The following is a 25,838-nucleotide window of genomic DNA, read 5'->3' on the forward strand; positions in this document are numbered from 1 at the left end:
CAATATGATGGTAAAAAGAATACTGGTCGATACAGGAAGTTCAGTGAACATCCTCTATAAATCAACGCTGGAACGCATGAAGCTGTCCGTGAAGGACTTGGAGCCCTGCAATCAAACCATATACGGCTTCTCTGGAGAAGGACTCGCACCAGCCGGAATGATCAAACTCCCAGTAACAACGGGTACAGCGCCTGCCTCAAGGACATTACTCGCCACTTTTGAAGTGGTCGATTGTCCTTCAGCGTATAACGCCGTTATTGGGAGACCCATACTGGTTGAATTAAGGGCAATCATCTCCATGTGGCATCTAGCCATGAAACCAAAGGGAGGCCAGGGAATGTTATAACACCTCGATCACAAAGGCAAAAAGTGGAGCATCGAGGAGCGCTACCCCAGAACGATTGCAGATGACGGAAGACAGACAAACCCAATCAGGTGGAAAAGTCACCAAATAGGGAGTTGCCCAAAGTGAGGATATAGATTTGGATCCTCGCTTTGGAGATTTTGAAGGAAATGTTGGACCCGTCGAGGACCTGGAGGAGGTCCATCTCGATGAAAAAGACCCGACTCGAATCGTAAGGATTGGAAAGAATTTAGAACCTACCGCGAAACAGGCGCTGGTGGAATTCTTGCAAGAGAACCAGGGAGTTTTCGCCTGGTCACATAAAGACATGGTCGGAATAGATCCTGCGGTGATCAGCCATGTCCTGAACATAAACAAAGTCTATCCACCGGTGCAACAAAAAAGAAGGCTGCTCGATAAAGACAGATCAAGAGCCTTGAAAGAAGAAGTCGAAAGACTTAAAGAAAATGGGTTCATCAGGGTGGCGTTTTATCCATCATGGGTCTCCAATCCGGTGTTGGTCCCCAAGCCTAACGGCAAATGGCGGACCTGTGTGGATTTTACAGACCTCAATAAGGCCTGCCCAAAAGACTGCTTCCCACTCCCGAGGATCGACCAGCTAGTCGATGCAACCGCTGGGCATGAGACCCTTTCGTTCATGGATGCATATTCAGGCTACAATCAGATCAGCATGCATCCCCCTGATGAGGATCATACCAGCTTTCGGACCGATACGGGCTTATATTGTTACAAAGTAATGCCCTTTGGACTGAAAAACGCAGGTGCAACTTACCAACGATTGGTCAACCACATGTTCAAGGAGCTGATCGGAGTAAGCATGGAAGTATATGTGGATGACATGCTGGTAAAGTCCAAGAAGGCTGAAGGACATGTGAAGGATTTGCAAAGGTGCTTTGACGTGTTAAACAAGTACCATATGAAGTTGAATCCCCTCAAATGTTCCTTCGGAGTCGGGTCAGGAAAGTTTTTGGGATTTATAGTGAATTCAAGGGGAATCGAGGCCAACCCCGACAAGATAAAAGCCCTGATCGATATGAAGTCGCCAGAAAAGATCAAGGATGTCCAAATCCTGACCGGAAGGATAGCTGCCCTTAGTAGATTCATCTCAAAATCAACTGACAAGTGCGTTCCATTCTTCAATCTACTTAGGGGAAATAAAAAGTTTGAATGGACGGAAGACTGCGAGCAAGCATTCCAGACAATAAAGGCTCATATGTCGCAACCTCCTTTCCTATCAAAACCAATGGAAGGAGAGACTTTGTATATTTATCTGGCGATTACCGAAGTTGCTGCTAGTGCGGTACTGATACAAGAAGAAGGCGTGCAGAAAGCTGTTTACTACGTCAGCAAAAGGCTGATCGGTGCAGAATTAAAATACCCACCGATCGAAAGATTAGCGTATTGCCTAATTCTAGCTTCCCGAAAGTTGCGACCGTACTTCCAAGCCCATCCTATCACGGTTTTGACCGACCAGCCCCTTCGGCAGGTCCTCCAAAAACCTGAGGCGGCTGGACGACTGTTAAAATGGGCGGTCGAATTAGGACAGTTCGACGTGACTTATTCACCGCGAGCAGCAATAAAAGGGCAAGCCTTAGCCGATTTTATTGCAGAGTTCACCGAACTCCCCAGCAACGAGTTGTGCGAGAAACCTGAGGCGCCCATGCCTCAAGACAAGACTCCTTCGTGGAAACTATTCACAGATGGATCATCTAATGAATCTCACGCTGGAGCGGGAGTGATATTGATAACGCCCGAAGGGCATCGATTTCACTGCGCAATCAGGTTTGATTTCACAGCGTCAAACAATGAAGCGGAATACGAAGCACTCCTTGCTGGACTAAAAATGGCCAGGGAGATGAACATAAAAGCGCTCGATATTTTCAGCGACTCTCAGCTGGTCGTGAATCAAGTCCTGAGAGAATATCAAGCGCGAGGGTTAAAAATGATGGCCTACCTTAATAAAACAAAAGATTTGCTAGCACAGTTTACAAAATACACCCTCCAGCAAATTCCGCGAGACCAAAATTCGAATGCAGACGCCTTGGCTAAACTTGCAAGTGCCAAAGATGCTGACACCTTAAACATAGTCCCAGTAGAGAGATTAAGTGAACCAAGCATTGATGCAGCCGAAGCCAGCATGGAAATTCGAGTAGAAGATACATGGATGGCACCTTACCTGGAGTATCTAACAAATGGGACATTGCCAGTAGATAGAAACAAAGCCAGAACTCTGCAAAGACAAGCTGCTAGGTACATACTGCTCGACGGTGTTATGTACCGAAGGGGATATTCAATGCCACTGCTCAGGTGCATTACATCAGAAAAAGCTAAGGAACTCATGAAAGAGGTGCATGAAGGCTTCTGCGGAGATCACGCTGGGGGGCAGAGTTTGGCGAAAAAAATTCTTCGACAGGGCTATTTTTGGCCAACGATGAACGAGGATTCAATGGAGTACGTACGAAGATGTGATAAATGTCAGAGGTTCTCCAAAATCCCACGAGCAGCTCCAAACGAGCTAAAGCAAATGCAAAGCCCGTGGCCTTTCGCAATATGGGGAATAGATTTAATAGGATCACTACCGACAGGAAAAGGAGGAGTAAAGTACGCAGTTGTGGCAGTCGATTACTTTACAAAATGGGTCGAAGCTGAACCACTCGCAACCATAACGACCAAGAAAGTTCTCGACTTTGTCATCAAGAACATTGTGTGCCGGTATGGTTTGCCCAGAAAGATAGTTTCAGACAACGGAACCCAATTTGACAGCGACCTGTTCACCGATTTCTGCGAAAGACATGGGGTAATCAAGAGCTTTTCTTCAGTCGCACACCCCCAAGCGAATGGGCAAGTCGAAGCTGTAAACAAAACCCTCAAAGATACCCTGAAGAAAAGACTTGAAGAAGCGAAAGGAGCATGGCCAGAACAACTACCGGAAGTCCTCTGGTCATATAGAACATCTCATCGAACAGCCACAGGGCGTACCCCATTTTCCTTAGCCTATGGGTATGAGGCCATGATACCCGTCGAGATAGATCCCCCCTCACATCGGCGTTTAACGTATGATCAAGAGAAAAACAGCCAGCTAATACTGGAGTCCTTAGACTCAATTGATGAGATACGAGAAAAGTCTCAACTCCGAGTTGCTGCTTATCAACAAAAAGTCGCCCGGTACTTTAACTCCAAAGTTAAAGAAAGAAGATTCAACGTCGGAGACTTGGTGTTACGACGAGTCTTCTTGAATACCCGCGACCCCACTGCCGGCGTGCTCGGACCTAACTGGGAAGGACCTTACCAGATTGAAGAAGTCCTTCACCCAGGCACCTACAAACTTGCACGCTTAAACGGAGATCTCGTTCCACGTTACTGGAATGGAGAACACCTGCGCAAGTATTATCAATAAACAACCCTTCTTAAAGGACTGGCTTGTTCAAATTTTCCCTTTAATCTTTACAAGTTTTGCAAAGAGGGTTAGCCACGGTGTATGGCTAACTGCTCGTATATGTAAGATTCTGTTTCAGAATCATTCGTAAAGACATGATTAGTCCATTTTTAATACGAAATTATAAGGGACTGTGCTCAGCCAATCGTTCTTGCCAAACTTTGTGAATTTACATTTACAAGTATTTGTTCATTACGTGTGTTGTTTTGCTGTATTACAAGTATCATTTTTCCGCGCGAACAGTAATGTTCGAACAGGCCATGGTCAAGGCAAGTGACCAAGGACCTAGGAGCTCCTCGATCACTTGGGGGGCATATAAGGCACATCGATAGCAAAGCATACTCTCAAGGTATGTAAACACATGAACAAAATGAGTGAAAGCATGCTTCAAGTACTTAGAGTATTTTTTCAAAATATATGATGCCAAAGTACTATGCTAAGTTCGGTCATACGGACAAACGTTATAATAAGTAAAAATATTATAACACCGAGAGTTAAGCTTTTACACCGCAAGCATTGTTGCTTGGATGTAATTGTTCAAACAAAAAGATTTACTGCCCGTGCAGCAAGGTTTAAAAAAAGAAATTATTGTCTTTACATTGCGACCCGTGGGTCGCGTGTTTAAAAAGAAAGAAGAACAGCTAAATAAATTAAGAGGCATGGGGGGCAGGAGGATCCTGGGCAACAACCTGGTCAGTCTCTTCCTCGATGGTTTCTTCGTCCAAACCAACGACGCTTGGGGTTGCAGGAGTCGCAGCTCTCGCCTCCTCTTCAGCCAGTTGAGCAGCGCACCGAGCCAACTCCGCAACTCTGACCTCCTCTGAAAGGTAGCTAAAGTCAGCACCCTGATTATGTTTCCAAAAGTTATAGAAACATCGGAGTGTCGCCCTCTTATACTTTTCCAGATTCTTGGAGTTGTCAAGCTCCGACTGCTGCACCTTGCCCTCGAGAGAGGCAATAGTCTCGTCCTTAGACTTGACTACCCCCTCCAGATGCTTGATCTCGCGGAGATGAGTTTTATTGTACGACCGGTACTCTTCCCTCAGCTTAACCGCTGCATCTTTAGCAGCTTCAGCCGTAGACAGTTTGGTCATCGCTGCATCCCGCTCTTGGACCACCGTCCCCAACTCCTTAGCATGTTTGGCTTCAGCAGCCGAAAGTTCCTCAGCCGCCTTCACCTGATGTTTCTCGAGAACTTTAGCCTCAATCTGCTCAAAGTAGGCCTGGGCTCGGGTACGAGCAGTAATGGCAGAAAGTAAGGCCTGTAAACAAAAGAAAAAGAAGTCAAGACTCATCACGAGAACTGAAAAAACAAAGACTCGAGAAACAAAGAAATACTTACGCTGGAGATCTCGTTCAGAGTCCTGTTCAGGATCTGATCGACTGGTAGCTCTACAGCTTGGATCATGGCAGCCCCAACACGCTCACCTCTGCCAATCCGTTCAATTCGATCCTTAGCGGATCGAATGGTATGGCTCACGAGCCTGGCCTCATGAGCCTCTTCGCGAGAAAGATGCTCTCTAGCAGGCGCAGGTGGAGGATTGGACCGAGCAGGGGTGTTTTGCTGTTCAGAAGGAGCTGGAGGAGGGGTAGGAGTTCGCCCAGTTGGCGCAGGACTTTGCCCGGTTGGAATGCCCTGAGGAAGGTCTTCTGGTCGACTCTTCTTGGCTGAAGGGCCTCGACTGGTTTCACCAGTTCGTTTCTTTGACCTCCGTTGAAGTTGAGGGACTTCCTCTTCCTCTTCGGCCTGGTACATGTCAAAGATATTGGGAGTCGACATATCTGCATGAAAATAAACACAAGAGGTTAATAAGGGAAGAAAAAGGTGGAAAAAAGTAATACAACAGAAAGAAGATAATAAAGTGAATACCCGAGCTACAACTACTGGTCGCTATACTATTGACTCTATTAATCATATACTCATTTTCTGGCATGAAGAAGTTTGGCCCTAGATTTGGAGCATATGTAAAGTTGCCATCCCCGTCAAACATGTGACAGGGGATTGGCAGACCATTTAAAAGCGAAATAACGTTACCATTATCATCAGAAGACTCTTCCAAGTCAACAACTGGTTCTTTGGCCTTTTCTTTTCCCTTGCCTTGGGGAGCAGAAGGCCTTTCTGCAGAAGGGCTGCCCGTGGGTTCCCTGATCGTAACTCCTGTTGGCCTCCTCCTTGGAGAGGGCACAGGAAATTGCTGCTCGGGAACCCCCCCAGCAGTGGGTTCGTCCGTTTCGGACCCTCTATTGTCATGGCGAGGAGCCAGAAGGCCAGACGACCTCAAATTCTTTTCTTGTGTCAAGGTCTTGACACATTTGGTAGCGGCAGACATCTTGGCCAGAGTGTCAGACCTCGACACCATATCTGGTGTTGGGGTCGGGCGCAACCAGGGGCCTGAAAAGCAAGTCGAGTTTGAGAAATGACGAAAGGAAATACTCTATGATAAAGTATCGACCAAGGCAAAGACAAAATCGTACCTCCTCTCGCGAAAGCCAAGTTGTTGCTGGATATATCCGGAGTAAAGAAGTACTCCTTGTTGTAATGTCCCACGTTTGATATGTGGGTGGTGCCACTCAAAAACGTCCGGCCAGTTTCCTGATGGCAGAAGTGAAAAAAGCCCGTCCCGTGGTGTTGAGGATTGGACTTAAGGTCAAAGAGGTAATTAACCTCATGAGGTGAAGGTTCTGGCCACTTGTTAAGTTTGTACAGGACATAGAGTGCAGCCAACATCCTATATCCATTAGGGGTTATTTGAAAGGGAGCGACGCCGAAATAATTAGCCACCCCCACAAAGAAAGGATGAAGAGGGAGATAAGCCCCCGCTTCAATGTGATACCGGGACCAGGCGCCGTTTGCCCCTCCTGGACGGTTAGCCCTTTGCTCCGCGGTAGGACGTGTAATAGTTACCCCCGTTAGGGGGTATTTTCTGAAGCAGTTCGCGACCATCCGAGGGGTCATCGAACTGGCTGGAGGGGTATACCACTCGACATCAGGAGGATTGCGATGACGAGGACGAGCCCTAGTTTGGATATTGGGGTCAGGAGTAAGATTCTCTCGACCACTGGTCGAGGGAGCCCCCGCCTACGAATCAGGCTGGGCAGAAGGAGAAGGGTTACTTTCAGATTCGGGCCTTTTCTTGCCAGAGGATTTTGAACGGGCCATAGAAGGAGAAGGGTGCGGTCTGGAAGAAGCTCGTGAGAAGGGTATCTGGTGGATGCAATCGGCTAGTTGTTCTTCTCCCTCGAGCAGTTGGGCAAGGAGATCGTCGTCGATGGGTCTCTCACCTCCCCACAAATCTGGCATTAAAATCTGCAAACAGAAGAATGGGGAGGCGAGGTCAGAGGGATCTAGGAGATCCTTAAAGTAACGCTGGTCGAAGTATAAAAGCTAAGCCTTTATATAACAGCATTCTAACTAAGTCTCTCTGCGCAAACAGTTTAGAAAGCGGACCAAAAGGGTGAAAGTGAAAAGTTTTCCTGAAAAGCTTTTTCGACTCCCCTCACAACGGGAAGAAATTATTTCCAACTGGATTAAAAAATCGAAATGCTACTTCGATCCTACGTCCTAAAAAGTGCTAATCCTAGGTTTTGAACCTACTCAAAAGCATACTTTGACTACAAAAAACATCTTATCTACAGGCGTTCAAAAAACCAGAAACCAAGAGATTCAAACAGTACACCATTTAAAAGCATGCACCACGAAAGGTTAGAAGCATGGAGTTTCAGAGTAACTTACCAAGGAAAGTGGTCGTGAAGATGGAAATGAGAGTTTCGGGAGTCAATGAGCCCACCGTCTGATCCTACAGCACGAAGGAAGGTTCGCCGGAGAGAGTAAAGCTCTGGTTTTTAGGGTTTTTCGACAAAGAGATGACGTGCGTAAAAAGGAAGGAAATGGCTCAAGTAACCTTATATAAGTTTGTCTTTGGTATTCAAAAGGCGTGATCATTAGTTTTCCATTTTCGAAGTATGGGGAAGCGTAATGGCCGTCAAAATTGTTTCTGGGAAACTGAAAAGCCTTGATTAGACAGGAGTGGTTTGTTTTTTTTCGAGAACGCACGAAGGGCTCTGACACGTCAGGAGGGGTTACCGAAGGTTCGTTCGCTCAAAGTTTATTTACTGTTCGTAGTAAATAAACTTTGGGGGGCAAATGTTATCCAATAAATTAGCATTTGTGACGTGGCGAATAATCTCTTGACACGTGCCTGACACCTGGAGCGTCTGCTAGAGTATCGACCAGAAGACACACCAGAAGCAGGACAGGCCTGTTTTTACCACGACCAGACTGGTCGGTGGTTCCGCTGGCAAAGCAACATTTATGGAAAGATCTTATGTATCCCGAATTTATTTCATGCAATCTTCTGAATATCCCATGATTCAGGGGATAATATCTGTAACAATATTGGGCAACCCTCCATGAGCCTATAAAAAGCAGGAGATGGCTCATGGGAAGGGACCTTTGGGCAGCCCGAAAACCATAGAAATATAGAAATTATCTGTGAAAACTAGTATTGTTGATGAGGAGTGTTGAAACTCATTGAGCCCAAGCTCTGTGATCACACTTTTGTTCCCATATCAATATCATTCTAAGTGGACGTAGGTCATTACCAGATTCTGGGGCCGAACCACCATAAATTACTGTGTTTTCTTTACTTTTGTCATTACGTTATTATCTATACATATTCGTCTATATCATTCATATTTTGACTCCGTGTCAGTTGGCTAAATCGAGGGTCAACAGAGAGTTTAGGCTGACCACCCTATGAAGAATAGGGTTGGGGTCTGGCCGACCACCCCTGGGGGGTTTAGGCCCGGTCGACTTCCTTATAGGTCTTGGACCTATCCATTTTTGTTCATCAGTCTTTTTCAATACTTTGTCGTTTTTCAATGACTTGTGATGCCACGTGCCGCTTTCTTATTCGTCACGTCATCTCTTGAATTTTGAGGAATAACATTAATTAAATAAATTTTTAAATATTAAAAAATTAAAATCCTAATTAATAGCAAATAACTTTTTTTTACCTTTTCTTTTTATTTATAATATAAAATAAATATATCTTAAACTAAAAATTAAAAATAAATCTTAAAACAAAGTTTTTCCCCTTCATCCTCGTCTTTTTAAATTAAAAGTTTTTTTATTTGTTTTAGTCATTCGTCATTCGTTCTCCTCTTTGATTAAATTTGTTTTCTTTATTTTAATATTTATTTTAAATTTTTATTCTAAAATAGATTTATTTTATATTGTAAAAAAAAAGAAAATGAAAATGAAAAAGTAAAAAATAGTTATTTTTTATTAATTAGATTTTTAATTTTTTATGGATTTAATTAATATTTTTAAGAAAAAAATTAGATTTTTTTAATAAAAATGGCACAATTTTGTATTGGTCAAAGTTCAAGGGTAAAATTACTAATTATTCTACATATTACACTATCACATTAATAGACAAAATGCCACATCATCAATGTGTTAGCTACCTAGGACGAAATCTTACGCATTTCAGTAACGTATATAGTTCAAGGAGAATTTTTAATATTGCGAATCATTCGGGGGACACGATCATATAATGGTTATAGTTTGGGGACAAACATATTATTTATTCTAATTTTAGATGTATATTTCGTTAAAATTAATAAAACAAACTATTAAAATTAAGAAGTTTTGTTATATAAATATTTTATACGAAGATATATGTAATTAAGTAATTAAATTTTAAAAAATTTTAAAATATAATTATTAAATTAGTTATATATATATTTATTTTTTGAAATGACTAAAGTAGTTACTAAAATTAAAACGTTTTTATATTAATTCGTTGCCATAAAATTAATTTGCGTAGGCGCGTTGCCTAACACTGATTGGACAAAGAATAAGTAATAACGCGGTTGAAAGCTTTTGGGGTATAAAAGGAGAATAAACTTATTTAGATTTCTAAAGTCAAAGTCTCGAATCCAGCCCTATTATTCATTTTGCATAATTATAAGCAGGCTTTCTTCATCTTCTTTCATGTCGGTTTCTGGTATCCAAGGACTCACTCTCGAAGTTACTGGTAATTCATCTTCTTATGTTTTTCTTTTATATTTCTAGTCAAAATCCTTTTTCTTCTTCTTGACATTTTTTTTCTTCCCTTTTTTGCCTCATCTCTAGTTGTTGCGTGTAACAAATTGAAGGACACAGAATGGTTCTCACGGCAGGATCCTTACGTGTGTGTTGAATATGCTAGCTCCAAATTCCGTACAAGAACTTGCACGGGTTTGTGTTTATTTCTTACATTTATATGCTGATATATATATATTTATATAATATGTTCTGTCTGTATAACGGTCGGATCTGAAGTTGTTGTCAAACCTTTTTTTTTATTTTACTTTTTGTGTGATTTGAGAGATTTTTAAATGCCCTTTTGACCCTTGTTGATGAATTTGCATGCGGTTTGCAGATGGTGGCAAAAATCCCACATTTCAAGAAAAATTTGTATTTACGTTGATTGAAGGCCTCAGAGAATTGAATGTTGTAGTTTGGAACAGCAATACCATCAGTAACGATGATTTCATCGGGAGCGGAAAGTAATTAAATTTCTTACCTTTTTTTTAAATGCAAAAGTTGCAACTTTTTTCCTAGACCCTTATGATTGCTTTTTCATCATCAAGTTACTTAGTTTTGATTTTGTGTTGTATTTTGTTTTCAGGGTTCAGCTTAATAAGGTTCTTTCACAGGGTTATGATGATAGTTCTTGGCCACTTCAAACTAAAACCGGCAGGTAAATACTACTGTAAATGCAGTATCTTAAACTACTTATAAAGTATTTTCTCTTACAGTCTTACTTTTGGGAATGTTTGGTAGGAGAGACGGTTAGGAAAGAAAATGAAAAAAGAAACAAAAGCAAAAGACATCATTACCTAATCAGGGTTGATAATGTATGCTACTCTCTAATTTTTAGCCACGTCAAGCTCAGACGAGAATATTCTCGGGTTATACACATGAATTGTCTTCCACTTTTTGTGGTGTGTAATAGGCAGCTTCTGTTTGATATTTTGTTCTCCCTCCCGGCCCTCTTTAGTTTTAGAAAATAAAAGTGTTTCAGGCATAATCATGAAACCATTATTCGTTTGGTCCTGATTCTAATATTCTGTTATCGGTTGCTTCAGGAGGATATTAAAATAAATAATATCTGTTTGATAAATTATTCTTTACTATAATGTAATGTTCAAAATCTCTAATTTACAATTTAAAGATTTGAAAGAGGGCTATTATGTTACTTTAAGTTAAATATAGCGGGACTGAAAGCAATCCGAGTTCACTTCAAGTATTCCACGGTGGGCTTCATTCGCCTTACCCTCTATCCTTCACTTTTACTTATCCAAACGGGAATAGGAGGATGGATAATTATAATGACTAGAAAAGGAAGAGAAGAGTAACAACTTCCCTGATGATGGCACACTACATGACTCTCTTTTATAATGTCCATGGCCAAAAAAAAGTAATTTAAATAACAAAATTGACTCTGGTAATGATAAGTGAAACTCAGAGAGTTTTACTTTTTTTTGGTAAACTTCACCACTATTTGCTTTTGTTGGTTGAATTTTTTGTGGAAAGTGGTGTAAAGTTTTTGAGCCATTGCAGACTCTTATATATTGTTTTGACTTTTGAGACATCTAAAGTGGTGTTTTCTTGCCTTGTGAAGAGGATATCTCTTTTAAATAATTCTGCTTAAAAGTGTAAGACTGGATGATGATTCATATGTCACATCATAGTTCATGCCCTTCATGAGATGTTTCTATTTTTTCTGAATTCTGGGTTTAATATGGATTGTTGGTACTTGTAGTTTTTCAAATCTGCAGAAACTTGTCGTTTTGGCTTTTGAAGCTGCTAACTACAGAGTAGAAAATCTTTTGCATGGAAGATTTTCTGATTCTAAGTACTGTTATTCTTGCAGGTATGCAGGAGAAGTAAGACTCATATTGCATTACGGGAATGCCAACGTAAGCTAGACTTTCCCAAGTTTTGTTTGGTTATTGTTAACACTGTTCTTTTTTTAAAATTTTTTTTTTACAGTGTAATCTTAATTTTGGCCTGTGTGTTACTGCAGAAACCCGGTAAAACATATGCTCCCTCAGCACCACCATTTGTAACACCACAATCTTCCTTGTATTCTACACCCCCACCAGCCGCTGCTCCTTACCCACATCAAACCCCGTCATATCCAGCTCCATCACACTATCCTTCATACCTGCCAAATTCAGGAGGATATCCACCATCTTCGTACCCTCCTCCCCAGCCAGCTGCCTATCCTCCCCAACCTTATCCCCCAACATCAGCTTATCCACCCGCATCAGTGTACCCACCTGCCTCAGCTTATCCAGCAACATCAGCTTATCCGCCGACATCAGCTTATTCACAATCTGTATACCCACCTCCTCCCCAAACTTCTCCTTACTATCCACCAGGTAACATCGCCTTCGATTAATTATTCATCTCTGCCAATGTGTTATTGTTGCTTACTGTATCTTTCATGTCTTTTGATTTATAGGTCCTTATCCAGGAACATATCCTCCGCCATACTGAGAATCTGAAATGTTACTGCTCCGCGTCCAAGTGCTAGTTAATTTGTAAGAAAGCAAATGTATAGAATTTTCGTCAAAGGTTGATAGATGTCTAGCATCGAGATGGTGTTTTTTCTTTTTTCTTTTTTCGTACGAAGTACATATCATGGTCATGTTTATGCTCACTCGTCTTCTCTAGGAATAATAATGTGTGTGGTAACCATTTTGTCTGCACATTATAATAAAGAGCTTTGAATTTGATGGTTCTAGTTCATAATTCTCTCTTCCTTAGCCAGCCAGCCAGCCAGCTAATTTTGGCGCCAATATTTATTTATGGGGACAGATGGAAGTAATGGTTTTGCCGTTCCTTGCAAAACGTTGGAACTCAGTAGCGGTAGGCAGTTGTCAAAAAGAGTTATTAAAGGTAATTTACCATTGCTTTATCTGACCCCAAAAGCTAAAAACTGAATTGGGATCGACTTGTTTAAGGAGGAAAATAATAATTATGGGTGTCTTTATTCATGTCAAGTCTCACGTTACTCCCAGAGATCATTTATCCCATACTTAAAAATTAATAAAAAAATACTTAAGGGATGAATAGTATTCCCTACATGTAAATGATAGAGGTTTTTTATTATGTTTATATCTTGAAGAAAATGAAATTTAGAATATCCACGGGAGTGCTCTTATACTCCTGCATTCGGTACCGGTATAATATTACTTGCTTCATCTCGTATTCATTGGGGTTACTTGATGTTTCTATTAACGTCTGGTTACTTGATGTATATTGTTTGTTTGACTTCCGAATCATTGAGGATTACTAACATGGAGATTAATATAGATATTTTAAATACAAATGATTTTCAAAGTGTAAAAATATCACAAATTGCAAGTTAGTTTTAAAACTATGTCGTGTTATGAATTTGTTTTTGTGTGTATAAATAAAAAATGTCAGAAGTACCAAAGAAATTATATCATATTTCAATTACAATTATTTTCGCATTCTTTAAGTACCATGATTAAATTAGATACAAATTGGGTGGAACTTTGACTTGCATCAAAATGGATGAATGTCTAGGATTAAACAGTTTAAAAAACTTTAGAAATGACTTGGAGGGAATAAATTTAGAAGAATCTTAGGGCTGACTGTATTGAATTCAAATACAATTTTGTTGATTTGAATACTTATAATATAAAGGGGCATGGTGCAAAATGACCCTTAATGTTGTTTGAAATTAAGTAAATGTCCATGTTTTTAATTTTGTAGTAAAATAGCCTAATCATCTATTTAATATCACATATTACCAAATACACCATTTAACAAATTACTATTTTATTATAAATATTTTAATATTATGGTATATGTATATTAGTTTTGTTTAATTAGTTTTTATTTTAAAGTTATTTTGATTTTTTTTCGTTTTTTATGGGTTGTTGAATGATATACCATACCACAAAATATATATACTAAGTTGAAAAATAATATACCATCAAAACTTACAAAATTATTACTAAAAAATGTATATACTATGCTAACAAAGTTATATACTACCATTAAAATGTATATACCATGATACAAAATTATATACTACCACTATGTATAATAAAATAGAAATTAAATATCACAAAAAAAAAATTTATATACCATACCACAAAAAACATATACACTAATTTAAAAATAATATACCAACAACCTATAAAAAATTTAAAAAATCAATATAACATAGGGAATAAGCATAAGGGAGCAGGAAGACGCTCGTCGTGCCAAAGCTCCAACACCTATTGAAGTTAAAGGGAAGGGGAGACAAGTGTTGGTCGAGGATGAAGATCTTCTCAACATTTCCTTTTCTTCTATTGATGATGGGGAGGACATCCCAAGTAATAATTTAATTTACAGTATAACTTTACCAGTAGCTAAATGTAGACGTAGGCTTTTTGATTCACCTTGCTCGAACAGTAGTGTAGATATGGGTAACATGCTTACTTTATAGAACAAATGCCACCACCTACGAACAGCTCTCCTGCTCACTCAACAGTTGATCCCAACATCTCTTCGAATTTATTTGAGAAGCTTCAGAATGCGACTAATGAAATTGGCAACCATGTCATGAAATTGTCTCAGCATCGCTTAATTACTGAGGCCTTCGCTACCCTCATGGAGACCTCTGTGGATGCAACCTTTGGTCGGGCTATCTCGGAGGTGTTTTCGGTAAGCATTTTGATTATTATTTCTCATGTATTTGATCAAATTTTGCTGCTCGCATCTAATTATTTTTTAGTTTTGCAGGGTGTGATGACGCTCACCCACACTCATCCTTGAGCAAGGGAAGTTTTTGACGAGCTAAAAAAAATCAGGGACACTTTGGAGAAATTCAAAGAGGTAAAAAAAAAAAGAACCATGAGGAGGCTAAGGAGCTCGAGAAGGATATGAAGGAGACGATCAATGAGAAAAATGGGAAGAAAAAAGTCATTAAGGCTCTCCAAGAGAAGGAGACAAAGCAAACTCGCCTCCCCAAAGAGCATGAGCAGAGGCGGAATGATAACGAAGAGCGGATAAAGAAGCTCAAGGAGGAACTTTCTCAAAAAAAGGAGAAATACTCCTCGAATATGTCTAGATTTAAGAATTCCGCCTTCAATTGTTTTTTCATGTTCTGGAAAAACAATAAGGAGACAAATTTTGAATACCTGCCTGTTGGGCTCCGAGAGAAGGAGATCACGAAGTGTAATGCTCACGAGGCTGCTACTCATGAGACGCCTGAGCAAGAAATCTCCCTTAATCTTGATGGAGACTAGGTGCTGGAGCAGGTCGACGAGGAGGTCGTTGATCAGTAATATTGTAGTTTTTTTTCCCTTTTTCAACAACCGAGCAATAATGTTCATGGTGTAAAAACATTGTCTGTCCAAGCAGCTTTTAATCTCGGTTATTTTTGTAATATTGTTTTTACATTACATACATTATGTTGCTCATTAAATTTTAACTAGATTTAACATTTGAATGTTATATAAGATTTCTAACTTTCATGTTCATTCGAACAAACAAAGTTTTTAATTTCTATGTTCCTTTTTTGAACAAAGAACAACACTTTATAAATTGTAAATTTTTTCTAAGTACTACTCAGTTGTTTTTTTTACTCTTTTTCTTATGCATGATTATGTATACCCTATCCCCCCAAGTGATCGAGGGGGTAAATCCTTGGTCACTTTCCCAATAACTAGGCTTGTTCGAGCTAATCCTGCTGATCGCAATAATATTCATAAAGCATTATACTTGTTAGGAAAAATCACACATATTAAGCAATACTTGTTAAAATAACAAAAATTGGAAAATTTTGAATATGTCAAGCACACTCCCTTGTTATTGGGAGCAATGAATAAAATAAAATAAATAAAAAATAAAAATTCGTGTCTATTGAATCATAAAAATTCGTACGAGCAATGAATGTTTTTGAAAGAAAACATTTGGGATTGAATTTTATCAACTATCTAGTCATTTAAAAGGGACATAGCCGTGCCTTCCGACTAGATAAATACAAATAGTCCAGGAAATAAATGGTTATTACGAAAATGGGCAAAAACATGCCTTTACAACAAAAAATAAGATATACTGGTCGTGAAAAATGGGGAAATACATGCCTTGTGACCAGTGTTATTGATCATATTTATCACTGATAATATTTTCGAAGATGTTCGCCATTCCATTATCTTGTGACCAGTTCACCGTTCAATCGAGCAAGTTTATACGTGCCTGGTTGCAATACATCTAGGATCTAGTACAATCCTTCTCAATCAGGCCCTAAAACTCTAGCTGCAGGATCCTTAGTGTTTCGAAACACTTGTTGTAAGAGTAGATCTCATGTGGAAAACTTCTATCATTGACTTAAGAGTGAAAATATGGAGAAACTTTTTGTTGGTAAGAAACTACTCGCAATTGTGATTGCTCTCATCGTTCGTCGATCAAGTCAAGAGTTTCAGCTAACAAGTGAGGATTATGAGCTTGGTCATATCTACTTTGTCGATGCGATGGTGGAGTCAACTCGTCTGGTATTATTGCTTCATACCTATATGCTAAGCAAAATGGTGTATGACCAGTTGATGTGCAAGCAATAGTACGATATGACCATAGCACTTCTGGAAAAATTTCCGACTAGTTGTCTTTGGCTTGCTCGAGTCACTTCTTCACTGTGTCTTTCACAGTTTTGTTGACAACTTCAACTTGTCCACTTGCTTGACGATGAGAAACTGCAGAGAAAATTTTAGTAGTACCATGTCTTTCACAAAAGTCCATAAAATAGATCACTATCAAATTGAGTACCATTATCTGAAACAATCTTTTTTGGCAGTCATATCTGCATATAATATTTGTTTTACCATAAAGTCAAGTATTTTCTTTGAAGTTATAGTTGCCAGTGATTCTGCCTCAATTCACTTGGTAAAGTAATCCACTGCAATAACTGAAAACATGACTCCTTTTCTTGTAGGTAGTTGGACGATCAGATCTATCCCTCATATAGCAAAAGGCCAAGAAATTTTCATTTGTTTTAGCTCATTAGGAGTTGCTTGAGGCATCTTAGATATTCTTTGGCACTTGTCACATTTTTGCACGTACTCCAATGCATCTTCATTCATGGTTGGCCAAAAATACCCTTGTCTCAATATCTTCTTTGCTAGGCCCTGTCCCCTACATGTTTGCGACATAACCCTTCATGTACTTCTATCATCAATAATTCAACTTCTGTTCTAGTGACACATCGAAGTAGAGGCAATGAGTATCCCCATCTGTACATTACTCCATCAATAATTACATATCTAACAGCTTGCCTCGATATCTTTCGCGCTTCATTTCTGTCTTGGGTAAAATCCCCTGCTATAGGAAAGTAGCAATCAGAGTCATCTAGGATGAAGAATTATCTAGCTGTAACGTTGTCTCTATTTCATTAATACTCGGTTGGGCAAGGCGCTCGACTGGTATTATGTTCAGAGTGTCTGCATCTCTTAGCATTCGCTAGCTTAACTAAAGCATCAACATTTGAATTCTTGTCACGCGGTACCTGCTGTATGCTATACTTTTTAAATTGTGCAAGAAGGTCTTTTTCCTTGCTTAAGTAGGCAGCCATCTTCATTCCCCAAGCTTGGTATTCCATCAACACTTTGTTGACCACCAATTGTGAATCACTATAAATATTTACTGATAAGTTGTTACGTCTCTAGCAAGTCGAAGGCCAGCGAGCAATGCCTCATATTCCGCTTCATTGTTTGAGGCATCAAATCCAAATATTAATGTAGTTAAAATTATACTAGCTCCAGAGTTGTGTTCATTTGAGGAACCTTCTACATACAATTTCCATGTTGGCCAAGTCTCCTAATTTACATCTGGTGCTATTACTTGCTCGTTTTCATCTGATACACTTGTGTATTCAACAATAAAATATGCTAATGCTTGCTCTTTTATAGTAGTCCGTGGATTGTAGGTAATTTTGTATTGCCCAATATCTATTGCCAATTTGAGCAATCAACTTAATGCTTTGGGTTTTTGTAGAACCTGCTTGAGGGGCTAGTCGGTTAGGACTGTAATCGGATGAGCTTGGAAGTATGACCTCAATTTTCTTGCTGCAAGAAGTAGGAAATATTTCATCTTTTCGATCAAGGGGTATCTTGTTTCAGCTCTACCAGCCTTTTGCTGATATAATACACTGGATGCTGGATGTTTTCTTCTTCTCTTTAAGTGTTGCACTAACAACATGCTCATTAACTGCTAGATATAAAAGAAGGGTTTTGCCATCCACTGGTTTTGACAAGACTGGTGGTTGCACTAAGTGCTCCTTAAAAGCCTAGAAGGTTTTCTCACATTCTTCTTTCCATTCAAACTTGTTATTCCCCCTTAGCAGATTGAAGAATGGAACACATTTGTCTGTCGACTTCGAAATAAACCCACTAAGTGCTGCTATTCGTCCAGTGAGGCTATGTACATCCTTTATCTTGGTTGGTGACTTCATGTCAATTAAAGCATTGATTTTCTCTGGGTTAGCTTCTATGCCTCGTAAATTGACATTGAATCCAAGAAATTTTCCTTAGCTAACCCCAAACGAGCACTTTAAAGTGTTTAGCTTCATATTGTAATGCTATAAAATATTACAACATTTTGCTAGATCTTGAACATGCTCCCCCATCCTTTTTGGACTTAACCATCATATTTTCAACATAGAATTCCATGTTTTTGCCTATCTGATGCTTGAACTTCATGTTGATTGACCGTTGATATGTCATGCCATCGTTTTTGAGTCCAAAGGGCATTACCTTGTACCAATATAAGCCTATGTCGATCCTGAAGCTGGTATGCTCCTCATCGGGAAGGTGCATGCTAATCTGATTGTACCCTGAGTAGGCATCTGATAACTCTAGCATATAGAGTTATCTTTAATACTTTTAGCTTATAATTTAATTAAAAAGATGAGTGATTTGTGTCTTTGTCTATATAATTGAGTCATTTTCTTCTTATTTTTGTTTAGGAGTTAGTTTATGTTTTATGAGGGAAAATAATTAAGAAAATGATAAATTTTATAGAGTTGAGTGAAGTGGAAAGGAGCTAATGTGATTTAAAATAATAATTTTTTATATAGGAATTCTCAGGATGTTGCAGCAACGCTGAGCATTGTGTCCAGGTAGGAAGCAATTTTGGGTCCACATGTGGAGCTGCCACATTAGCAATATAAATCAACATTTTTTAATTAACTTGACTTGGGCTGGAAAGCAAATGATGATATTTGGGCCTTTAAATGAGTTGATCCATATGCTAAAAAAAAAAAAAAAAAAAAAAGAAAGAAAAGTAGCTCACGTAGGGGTAAGGAAAAAAATCCCTAATGTCATACATCATCATCCTCACCCAATGTACAGAGGAGGAGATGTGCATACCATTAGACCAAGAAGCAGCCACCATTGAAAGAAAGAGAGGAATTATTGAGAAAAAGAAAAAGAAAGAAAAGGGAGAAGATTCAAGGAGAAGGACAAGAAGAGAACCACTCAGGGAAACCTATTGGGGCTTGATTTTCTCAACCCTCTCTTAGTATTTAGTTTTTTTTCTTGACAATATTTTCATTTATTATTAGTATTTTGGATATTTTAATTATGAGGTAAACTTTTCAAAGTTAGAATTGTTAATGAAACCTAATGTGTGATTTTAGAACTTTGTTAATGGTGTTAATGTGAAATTGGGTTTTATTCATTCAAGTGGTTTAAATGTTATTTACTTGATTTTTTGGCCAAAAATTGTAAGTAATTGAGTTAATTTTTAATAACAAAAGGGTTAGAGTTAATGCACGCAAAACTTGCATGGTGCAAGATTAATGTCTTTGAATTTAATTTTGTAACGATATAGACATATATTGTTACCTTGCATGATCTTTTGGAATTGGTGCTTGTGAATGTATTCTTGTAATTAGATTAACATAGACATACGTTAGTTTAATTAGAGAATTGATACCATAGTGATTTCAACGGAAGCCTATGAACTAAATTAAAATTCTAGATTAATTATTCCCAGTTACCATAGCATTATTGCAGCATTTGCATCAGATTTACATTTTAGAAGTAATTAATTATTCTAGCTCATCATCATTGTCTTGCTATCTTATTATTGTTTTTTATTTTATTTACTTTCTTTTTTAGTTTTTAGGATCAACCAAATTTATTTTCACTTGTTTTTGTTCCAAGTTCTTTAGTATTGATTTTACACAATTTATTGCTAACACAATCCCTGTGGAGACGATACTCACTTACCACTTTATTACTTGTTTGTCGACTATGTACACTTGCACATTTATATTGCTAATTAATTTCGAAACATCATCCATAAAAGTAAGGACCCCATGCCCTGCCGTGGCATCAACTAACTGGTTGATTCTTCGCAAAGATGAGCAGTCTTTTGGGAAAGCTTTGTTTAAGTCTGTGAAATCAACACAGGTCCTCCATTTTCCATTGGATTTCAGTACTAGAGAAGTGTTTGCAACCCATTCAGGGTAAAAAGCTTCTCTTATAAGCCCATTTTCTTTCAGCCTTTCAACTTCCTCCTTTAAGGCCTAGACCTTTCTTTGTCAAGCAACCTCCTTTTCTATTGAACAGACTTGAAATTTTCCTTGTCAATATTCAAGGCATATGGCTAATTACAGTTGGTTGATGCCTACCATGCCCTTGTGCGACCATACAAACACATTTTTTTTTTGTGTTTTAAAAAACTTATGAGTTCAAGTTTGACCTCCTCAACTAAGTTTTTTTTTCCAATTTTTACAGTCTTGATTGACTCATCCTGGTTTAGTGGGACCTCTTAAAGGTCCTCAATTGGTCCCACTCCAGTGTCATAATCCCCAAAGCGACGATCAAAGTCTACCTCCTCGCTTTGGGCAACGCCTTATTTGGAGGTGTTCTGCTCGTTTGAGGAAACCTACTCTTGTCCATCTGAGATGCAAATTTCCATTATTGCTATTGTCTTCTTTTCTGCTGGTCCAACAAAAATCATGTTGGTCATTACTAAGCCTTTTTTAGTAGTGGTAATGGAAGAATTATAACATTCTCAAGCTTCCCGTTGATTCACTTTAACACATCCAATCCCAACATTGGTCAAGAAATTCATTGTTAGATGAAAAATGGACGTGATAGCTCTCAGAGCAATAAGTATTGGCCTTCCAAGCAAGGCGTTGAAAGTTGAGGGAAGATCGATCACAACAAAAGTGGCCATGACTGTGCTATTCGCTGGTACTTCTCCAACTATAACAGCTAGTCTAATTGTCTCTGCTGGAGTCATTCCTTCTCTAGTAAAACCATACAAGGTCTAAGTGCAAGGTTCAAGATCTCGAATGGAAAGCTTCACCTTCAAGAGTGGTCTTAAAAATGATATTAACTACAGAACCATGATCCACCATGGTTCGTGCAATGATCATATTAGAAATTTGGGCTTCTATTACTAAAGGATCATTGTACAGGAGCCTAACATGATTGGCATCATCCTCGGTGAATGTGATGGCCTTACACTTGCACCGAGGCATTTTGGGAGTACGATCCTCGACAGGTAACATCTCTCCTCCTCGTTCATGGAGTAAAATTTGAGCGTATCACTCTAGTGCCTTTTTGCTATCTCCAGCTAGGTTCATGTCTAATCGTCATGCTAAAGGAGGTGGTAGCAACAATTGTGTTGGTGCATCAGGAGTTCCTGCAGTAGGTGGATTCTGCTTGACTGGGAAAAAAATATATCTTCTCATCGCTTGATGGTTTTGATGAATCAGAAACTCAATTTCTTCCTTAAGTTGATTACACTCGTTACTGTCATGTCCATAATCGTTATGGAAGCGACATAATTTATTGGTGTCTCTCTTGATTATGTCTTTCCTAATAAGATTTGGCTTCCTATAGGGTAGCTTGTGTAGCTTGAAAGACTTCTGCTCGCGACCCTTAGAGCGTGGAATAAGTGGTAAAACAAGGCATATATTCTCATGGCTTGTCATTGGTCTTTGCTCGCTTATTGTCGTTATTATTTCCACTGCTAAAATTGATGTTCCGTTTACCACTGTTCTGATTATTCTTGTGTTCATTACCATTGGTTGTTTGGTTCTGGTTAGGTGCACCTAAATTTTTTGCTGGAGCAGCACTAGTTCTAGCTTAGTCAACTTTCGAATAGCTTCTTCCAGTTTTATAAACTCATCTGCTTGATTGAGAAATTCTTTAGTCAAGTAGACAATTTTTCTTCTAAGATCATTCCAAAGGGGTCCTTTAGCTTTGATCCCAGCCATGATGGCCATCAGTTTTCCACATTGCTGAATGTTTTGGAGCAAGCAACTTCTTGCATGAAACACTTCACATATTCTTTAAGGGGCTCGTTAGGTCTTTTTTAAATGCCGACAAGGTCATTGAGCTTGGCTGGTAAAGTTCAATCTACAAAGAATTGTGAGTAGAAGAGTCTCACAAATGCATCCCAAGAATTAATGGTTCCAGGCTCTAGTTTGAAGACCCATTGTTGTGATGAGACAACCAAAGTAGCAGGAAATATCCTGCATCGAACATCATCCCAAAATCCTTAGAGATCTGTTTGTATCTCAAAGTTGTTCACGTGGGAAACAAGGTCTTCTTTACTAGTGTACATCTTCTAAGTTGGCATCTTGAACTTAGGAGGAATTGTAAAGGAATTTATTCTATCAGAGAAAGGAGAGCCTTTCCTTCTCTCGAAATCAATGTCATTAGGTTTTGGGACTATTAACTCCCGAACCATCTGAGTTAGAGCATCCAGTTGTGCCTGAATGGCTAGAGCGAGTAGTGGAACAAATTTTGGAGCAGCGACAGGGGGTACTGCAGCTTCATTTTGTAATTCTGGAGGGATTACCTATGCAACAGGTCCCAGAACATTAGGCCCATTGCCTTCCTGAAGCTGGCCGAGGATATCGCGTAAGTCTCATCCCCGATTTCCAAGTCTATTAAAGATACTATTTCCCCTAGGTTTCCCTGAGCATTTTGAATATCTTCACAAGGAGCACCAGAGGTGGTCTAGCAGGACAGTTGGGTTGCTCGGGCTGCCTTGGTGGGACAAATTGAATGTTCTGAGGCCCAGGTGGCACAAAATTTCCTCGTGAATATCCATCATTACGAGGATCCTCATAGTATTGGTTATTATGGGGTTGGTAATATCTACTATCTCCCTCATCATCATCATAACCATCCTAGTAGGTTGTTCGATAGTTGCTACTTGCTTCTTGGTCTTTTCAAAGATGGTTTCCTCGATGAGTGACCATGAATATATCCAGCTGGCTGATTACATCGAGGCTGCTGGCTTTAGTTTTGGCTTGCTGGTCATTCATTCCTTGGTTGTCGAAATTGCTGACCAGGTTCTGTGTATTGTGGGTTAGGAGGTTGTCCTCATTTTAAGGATGATTGCCTCAATTTCCCATTGATAGGCCTACCTTCTCCAGATACTTGTCTACCACAACCTTGACCTTGGTCACAGTTGGGTAGCACCTGCTCATCTGGATGGAGTTGACGATACACTCCTGCTCAAGTTCCTCTGTTTGAGTGATTATTGCGAGTCTGCCCATGTGGAATACTTGGTCTTGAGTCCTTGTTGGTTGGGCAGGTTCTAGGACTTGACCAACCGACCTTTGAGTCTTAGCATTTGCTTGGCCAGTGTTCTCATGTTGAGGGTTCACTAGTCAATTTCCTTCAGCTTGAGTTTGCTGTAAGATAGCTTCTAGAAATTTTGCTGCTTTAGTATTGCAGTGATCATTTCTTCTTGACGAGCTTCAAGGGCTCGATGTTGTTGATCCATCAAAGACTGAAAGTCTTGCCTTTGCTTGTTTAGGGCTTCAACTACAACCTCTTGAGCTGTTGCCTGATTCTCAATCATGGCAACAAAATGCTCTTGCATTTCTCCAACAACTTCCTTCAGCTTCTCAATATTGGGGTTGAGGTATTCCCTTATGTCCACGTAGGGCTCATCATGCCCAATTGCTCCTCGTGGAAGCAGATTTTCAGGTGGAGGGATCTGCTGTCTAGGGTGTAGAGGGAAAAATTAACTGCTGGAGGGGCGGTCATGCGGTCCAGTGGTGGGGTTTCCCCTTTGTGGTTTCTGGCTTTGGCTCATAGTAGTGATAGCCATTGATTCAGATAGAGATTGGTGAATTGTGATCCTTAAGTTCAACTCTCAATGAAAGCACCAAAATTTTTACTAGTGTTTGGCCAACGACACCGAGTCAAAATAAACGACAATAAATAATTTAAAGAGCAGAATTGAAGTAAAATGACACAAATAATTTATAGTAGTTTTTCCCCAAGACTTGGTAATGACCTATGCCCACTTACACTTTTATTAATAAAAAAGGTCTAAGACTAAAGATCAAGAAGAACAAGGTTCAACTAATTTTCCTAAGCTTGAGAGAGAATACAATTCGATAGGGATTTTTTTTGTAAAGTGCGCTTTAGAAAATAATGATTGTGAGAGACCTCGATTTATAGTCTCTTAGTGGGCCATGGGCCTTACAAACATGATCTAGGCCCTACAAGTGTAGTGTGATGTAGCGCACCCATTTTTTATTTTATTTTAAACTATTGGGCCCAACTTGCATGTTTTAGCAAGGCCCCACTGGATTTTCATATGCTAAGTGGTTTTCCTTAAATAAGTCTACGAGTATGATGACCTTTTATAAAGTAGCAGTCTAGGGCGTTTTTCAAATGGTATCAGAGCCAGGTCGTCCATGTTTCTAAGGACCTTCCCCATACATGCTAAAGACAGGAAAATCTCACCTCACCCCGTCTTAAGTATTTGTTCTACATGTTATCTTTATTCTTTCTACTTTTAATGTTTGTTATTGCAGTATAGTAATATGCCTCCCACTATGAAAACCACTAAGAAACAATTACTTAAGGAGATCCGCGCAATACCTAAGGTCCAACTTTAAGAGGACCCCTACGATTGGAGGATTGCGATGTTGAAAACGACGGTGGTGGTTTGCATTCGTATTCAAGGAATTATGAACAAAAAAGGGACATTGCTATGGCCCATAGAGCAATAATGGTGTTGAGGGAAGCGCTGTCGATGTATCCCGAGGCCCTTCTCCAGTTGGCCATGTCATGGCACGACGTCATTCTGGACGACCTGGACTTTAGCACCATCGAGTACGTGATCTACAATCTTATAGACAACTACGATTTTAGTTGTTTGGAGTTGGTTATGGTAAAGATGGACGACGAAGAGATGGAGGAGCGTTATGAGACGGTGCACGATCTGGAAGGTGATATTGCATGTCAAGAGGTAGTGCATGCCATACCACAAGTAAGCGCTAGGATGAGGGCATTGGCGAGCGAACCTAACTACTTCTACATCTCAGAGGAAATCTTCGACTACAGCTCTGGGGTCGAGTCCAAAGTTTTGGATTGGAGTCGATCACGTAGATCGTTCAGTGAAATGTTAATAAATAAGATGGTTTTTTTTAAGAACCCTAAGGACTTATGTTTTTAGTTATTGAACACTTTATGAGTTGTTTGAATTTTGGAATAATTTTTTTAACACACTTTGAATGCTATGGTTTAATATTTTCCTCTTGCAAACTTTAAATGGTGTGGTTTTGAAATGTATGATTTTCACGAATATCTATCAAACCATTATGTGATTTTTCCTCACTTATGATTTTCTTTTGGTCCCTTGGAATCTCATAATGTCAACAAGAGGAAGAGGAAGAGGCCAAGGAAAGGGTGTCTCCACAAGATCTAAGGCCACAACAACTCCTGAAGTAGGAATGCCATCAGTCCAACCAACAGCCCCAGTTGCACCAACTGTGGATCTGGCCGCAGAGGTAGCAAGGTTGAAGGAACAACTAAGGCTGAGAGATAAGGAATTAGCACATGCTAGGTAAGTTCCCTAAATGCCCCAAGTGCCTCAAGTATCAGTGGTGCAACCTCAGCCGCTAACACCACCACCTGCACCACTACCTGTGACTTATGGGTTTGAGCCAGTTTATGAGCTCTTCAGAAAGCAAG

At 39.5% G+C, this 25,838-nt stretch overlaps 1 protein-coding gene across 1 annotated transcript; it reads left to right on the forward strand.

Moving 5' to 3' along the window:
• Nucleotides 1-9,692: 9,692 nt before the first annotated feature.
• On the forward strand, nt 9,693-12,601 carry LOC133796940 (uncharacterized). Its single transcript, XM_062234649.1, has 7 exons — nt 9,693-9,841; nt 9,940-10,044; nt 10,229-10,355; nt 10,478-10,549; nt 11,726-11,771; nt 11,879-12,236; nt 12,320-12,601. The coding sequence occupies exons 1-7, from the start codon at nt 9,799-9,801 to the stop codon at nt 12,352-12,354; spliced, it is 786 nt and encodes a 261-aa protein (XP_062090633.1). The 5' UTR covers nt 9,693-9,798; the 3' UTR covers nt 12,355-12,601.
• Nucleotides 12,602-25,838: the final 13,237 nt, after the last annotated feature.

Source organism: Humulus lupulus, chromosome 1 (genome assembly GCF_963169125.1).
Source record: "Humulus lupulus chromosome 1, drHumLupu1.1, whole genome shotgun sequence".
NCBI classification, from domain to species: Eukaryota; Viridiplantae; Streptophyta; class Magnoliopsida; order Rosales; family Cannabaceae; genus Humulus; species Humulus lupulus.